This window comes from Clupea harengus, chromosome 21, assembly GCF_900700415.2.
Source record: "Clupea harengus chromosome 21, Ch_v2.0.2, whole genome shotgun sequence".
In the NCBI taxonomy this organism is placed as follows: Eukaryota; Metazoa; Chordata; class Actinopteri; order Clupeiformes; family Clupeidae; genus Clupea; species Clupea harengus.
The window spans coordinates 19,939,343-19,944,294 of NC_045172.1; the positions used below are offsets into that span (position 1 = coordinate 19,939,343).

The window sequence follows — 4,952 nt, forward strand, 5'->3', positions numbered from 1 at the left end:
CCCCTCTCTCCATCTCTCTATCTCTCCATCTCTCTCCCTCCCTCCCCCTCTCTCAAATCAAACTTTATTTGTACGGAGGTAACACAATCTCTCTATCTCCATCCCTCTCCCTCCCTCCCCATGTCTCTCCATCTCTCTATCTCTCCATCTCTCTCCCTCCCTCCCCCTGTCTCTCCATCTCTATCTCTCTCCCTCCCCCTGTCTCTCCATCTCTCTATCTCTCCATCTCTCTCCCACCCTCCCCCTGTCTCTCCATCTCTCTATCTCTCATACACTAAGCAGCAGGGCCACTCCTGCCAGGACCCACTTGGCGGGCCTCTCCCTGGTCTTGAGACTGAAGGTCCAGATGTAGGTGTTGCCGCGGAGCTTGGTCTTGTAGACGGGGCACTCATAGGTGTTGCGCGTCTCCTGGCGGTCGTTGGGCATCGCCCGCACAAAGATCACAGGCATGCTGGGAGTCAGGTCCTTCAGGCGAGCCTCTGTGATGTTCCCGCCCTGGATGTCCCAGCGTGCACCTGGGTAGTGGGAAGGTATCAGCGAGGGAGTTGTGAGGGACAGAGGGAAAGGTCATAGGTTATATTTGGGACCTGCCTCTGTTCAGTGCAAACACAAACAGAAAACAGGCCTCCTATTCAGTTACACTAACAACATTCACACATTCTTTTCCATGATCATATTTTCATGATCATATTATGAACTCAGGGTTCAGTCAGTCAGGTTCGCCTTACAACAGAAGCAACCCTGTTAAGTCCTACTGTACTGAATACTGTAATATTTCGATATTTCCCAGTTTTCCTCAGGTCTGGAAAGGAATCTTTCCAGGATTCAGTGGGATTGGGGATACATTCCCAATAATCCTTTTCAAACAAATTCACAGTGCGCGCACACGCACACACACACACACACACACACACACACACACACTAACCCTCCATGTAAAGTCCGTAGACATATGCTCCCTCTCTGGCAGGCTGGTTGAACTCCTCCTTGAACTTCTTGGTGACGTCCACAGTCAGGTTCATCTTATCCAGAGGCCACTCATTCTTCCTGGCCAAGCTCTGCATCACAGCTAGATAGTACACATCAAACAAACAGTCAGCCAATCACAGCTGGGTAACAAACGGTCAGCCAATCACAGCTGGGTAACAACCATCAGACAACCGGATGGCCAATCAGAGCTGAGTAACAACCATCAAACAATCAATCAGCCAATCACGCATTAGAGGCCACTTCTCCAGAGGCCAATCATTCTTCCTGGTCAACCTCTGCATCACGGCTGGATAATACACATCAGACAACCAGTTAGCCAGTCACAGCTGGGGAACAACCATCAGTCCCACAGAACATGTATAGGGCACTTGAAGACTAGGAAAGCTAAATGTCGTCACAAGTATGTGTGTGTGTGTGAGCGTATGTGTGTGTGTGTGTGAGTTTGTCTGTGTGTGTGTGTGTGTGTGTGTGTGTGTGTGTGTGTGTGTGTGCGTATGTGTGTCTGTGTGTGTCTGTGTGTCTGTGTGTGTGTGTGTGTGTCTGTGTGTGTGTGTGTGTGTGTGTGTGTGTGTGTGTGTGTGTGTGTGTGTGTGTGTACCAGTGAGGAATGATTGAGGGTTGAAGAGGCCAGACAGCCACACCACATTGGGCAGAGCCAGATCCTGAGTCCAGCTGTCAAGCTCTCGACAGCGCAGCAGCAGGTCGTGATACCTGAACACACACACGCACACACACACATACGCACACAGAGAGAGAGAGAGAGAGAGAGAAAAAGTTATAACCTGCACACTCTGAAGCATTTCAATACTCAAAGCTGTACACAAGCACCAATTAGCATTTAATCAATATCCAGAGGTACCCACATGGGCAGGAAAAACAACTTCACAGCTGCTGCAAATTGCCTGGGGGCGTAGGTGTGAAACTCAATATATGTATGTGCCTCTGTGTGTGTGTGTGTTTGTGTTAGTGTGTGTGAGAGAGAGAAAGAGTGTTTGTGTGCGTGTTTGTGAGTTAGTGTGTATGTGGGAGAGCTTGTGAGTGTTTGAGTTTGCGTGTCTTTGTGAGAGTGTGTGTGTGTGTGTGTGTGTGTGTGTGTGTGTGTGTCTTATCTCCTGCCCACCACTGTGCCAGGCTGTAGGTGGATGGGTATGCCAGCTTGGTCCAGGTGTCGGGAACGTTATCAAAGAACAGGGCTGTCTGCAGCTGCTCCATCTCAGAGGAAATGGCCAACTCTCCCTGAGAACAGAAGAGAGAGAGGAGGAGGAGGAGGAGGAAGAGAGGGAGAGAGAGTAAAAGAGGAGGAGGAGGGAGAGAGAGAAAAAGAGGAGGAGGAGGGAGAGAGAGATAGGGGCAGTGGAAAAGTTTGGAAAAGAGTGAAATATGCCCCTCTGTTTATATATATATGTATGTGTGTGTGTGTGTTTATATAACCCTTACATTAGACATACAGTACAAAGACACACACATACAGTATACAGACATATAACCCTCACAACACGCACACACACACAGAAATAGATGGAAAGAGACACTCAAGCAAACATAGATAGATAGATGGATACTTTATTTATCCAGAGGGAAATTTAGGACATCCAGTAGCTTATACAACTCTCAAACATAAACACAAACACACACACACACACACACACACACACACACACACACACACACACCTTGAGGCCAAGGTCCAGCTCCTTGAGCGAGCGTCGTATTTCATGGATGAGTGTGTTCATGCGCTCACACTCCTGGAAGCACACCAGGATGTAAGGTGAGCGCTCGGCCGTCTTAGATGAGATGTCCGACATGTTGTATTCTTCCGGCAGTTTCTCCAAGATGTCATCCAGGATGGTTTTCACCTGGGGCAAAAGACTCTTGCTATCACTTGAGTCCCTCCGGCAGTGCATCCCAATCTGTTACCCTGTTCCCTCTCATCAATCAACATAATGTGACTACAATCAGTGTACTGAGAAACCGCCTGTGGTGTGTGTGTGTGTGTGTGTGTGCATGTGTGTGTGTGGTTACTAAGAAACCTCTCATGTTGGGTGTGTGTGAGTGTGTGTGTTTACATATGTGCACACCTAACTGGCTTTTGCTTGTGACATGGAAAGGCAGTCACACACACACACACACACACACACACACACACACACACACACACACCTTCTCCTCTGTGGTCTGCGAGGCTCCCTCCCCCATGGCGGAGTCTCTGGACTGCAGCTCGAGCAGCGTGTGGAAGAGCGAGTCGGACGTGACGGTGAGGAAGTCGATCTCGGCGTTGGGGTGGAGGCCGTAGTGCACGGGGCTCTCGTGCGGCAGCATCTCGTCGATGTACGAGTGGTACCCCTGGTAGTCCAGGTTGGATGGAACCACGAAGCCCGGGGCCAGCGATAACTTTCTGTCAAACTGGAAGAAGGAGAGGCATGAGTGAATGTGTGTGTGTGTGTGTGTGTGTGTGTGTGTGTGTGTGTGTGTGTGTGTGTGTGTGTGTGTGTGTGTGTGTGTGTGTGTGTATGTATCAGCATGTGTACTTGCACATCCATGTTTGTTCAGGCATGAATGTAGGCATGTGTGTGTGCTTGTGTGTGTGTGTGTGTGTGTGTGTGTGTGTGTGTGTGTGTGTGTGTGCATGTTACCTGATTGGGCTGCATATACTCCTCTAGGTAAGTGCGGCAGAGTCTTCTGTCCCAGTCATCAGTAATGTGACCTCCATACATGATCTCACCAAAGAGATACCTCAAGTCCTCCCAAGGAACCTAGCAATCACAATACATGCACATTACACACACACACACACACACACACACACACACACACACACACACACACACACACGCACACACGCACCTGTGCATTGGCCTCCAGGTAGTTGTAGAGGACATTGACAGAGATGGTGAGGTCACCGGTGTTGAAGGGATACTTCCTGTTCCAACCCTGCGGCCCAAACTTGCGTCTCTCGGCAACACAAGCGTGGAAGTAACACAGGGAGAAGAGAATGGTCTTAAACTCCTGCTCACGCGAGCTGTGGTCCAGGATGTCCTGCACACACACACACACACAAATACACACACACACACACAGACACACACACACATGTATACACATACAGGTACACATCCACACACGCACGCATGCACACACAGGTACACATCCACACACACACCCACACACACAAACATGCACAAAAACAAAAATGTTACGCTCCCGAAAACACCAGTGCAAGGCATCACATTTCAACATGAAGAACATAGACACATGATAAGAATAAAAAAAAATTCAATTTCAATTGATTACTAATATACTATTGAATCATCAATAGTATATTAGTATGAATAATAAGAACAATTATCCGTTATGTCCTTCAAACCCTCCACACAGACTATGTGACTATAGATATATGGCAGGATGCCTATGAGGTCAGTGCTATATGGCAGGGTGCCTATTCCAGTGGTGAAGAGGTCAGAGGTCAAAGGTCAGGGCGGGGCCTCACCTGGTCGAAGTTGTCCAGGGCGGCGTGCACGTTGGCCAGCATGCCGGTGGGCGGCTCGTTGGTGATCTTGATGGAATTTTCCAGAATGCCCTGCGGGATGTTGTGCTCCTGAGGGGTGGGTGCTGGCTCTGCGCTCATGAACACCCGGTAGTCATGGTGACCGCCCTCACTGTAGCGTTCCAGAAGCTTCTCCAGAGTACCCAGCCACTTAGCCACCAGGTGGATATTCTGTGTGTGTGTGTGTGGACAACAAAGGCATTTTAGGCACAAATACATATATATGCATAGACAGGCAGACAGATATATGCACATACTCACACATATACATACACACACACACACACACACACACACACACACACACACACACACACACACACACTGTTTCCAATTTGCACCTTCAGTTAAAAAGCTTTGGACTCTATTGCCAGTATACTATGTCTGCCCCAAAGTGACTCTAATGAAAACCCTGATC

The 4,952-nt window shown here is 48.8% G+C and overlaps 1 protein-coding gene across 1 annotated transcript in view; it reads right to left on the reverse strand.

The window, feature by feature from the left end:
- Window positions 1-226: 226 nt before the first annotated feature.
- LOC116218145 (dynein axonemal heavy chain 11-like) overlaps window positions 227-4,952 on the reverse strand; it is a 6,331-nt gene continuing 1,605 nt past the window's right edge. Inside the window, exons 2-10 of the mRNA XM_031558550.1 lie at window positions 4,478-4,705; window positions 3,835-4,026; window positions 3,624-3,743; window positions 3,151-3,393; window positions 2,664-2,846; window positions 2,111-2,226; window positions 1,589-1,701; window positions 929-1,069; window positions 227-515 (exon numbers count right to left, since the gene is read on the reverse strand). Of these exons, the coding sequence (XP_031414410.1) occupies window positions 268-515; window positions 929-1,069; window positions 1,589-1,701; window positions 2,111-2,226; window positions 2,664-2,846; window positions 3,151-3,393; window positions 3,624-3,743; window positions 3,835-4,026; window positions 4,478-4,705 (1,584 nt within the window). The 3' untranslated portion in view covers window positions 227-267. The remainder of the gene's footprint in view (window positions 516-928; window positions 1,070-1,588; window positions 1,702-2,110; window positions 2,227-2,663; window positions 2,847-3,150; window positions 3,394-3,623; window positions 3,744-3,834; window positions 4,027-4,477; window positions 4,706-4,952) is intronic.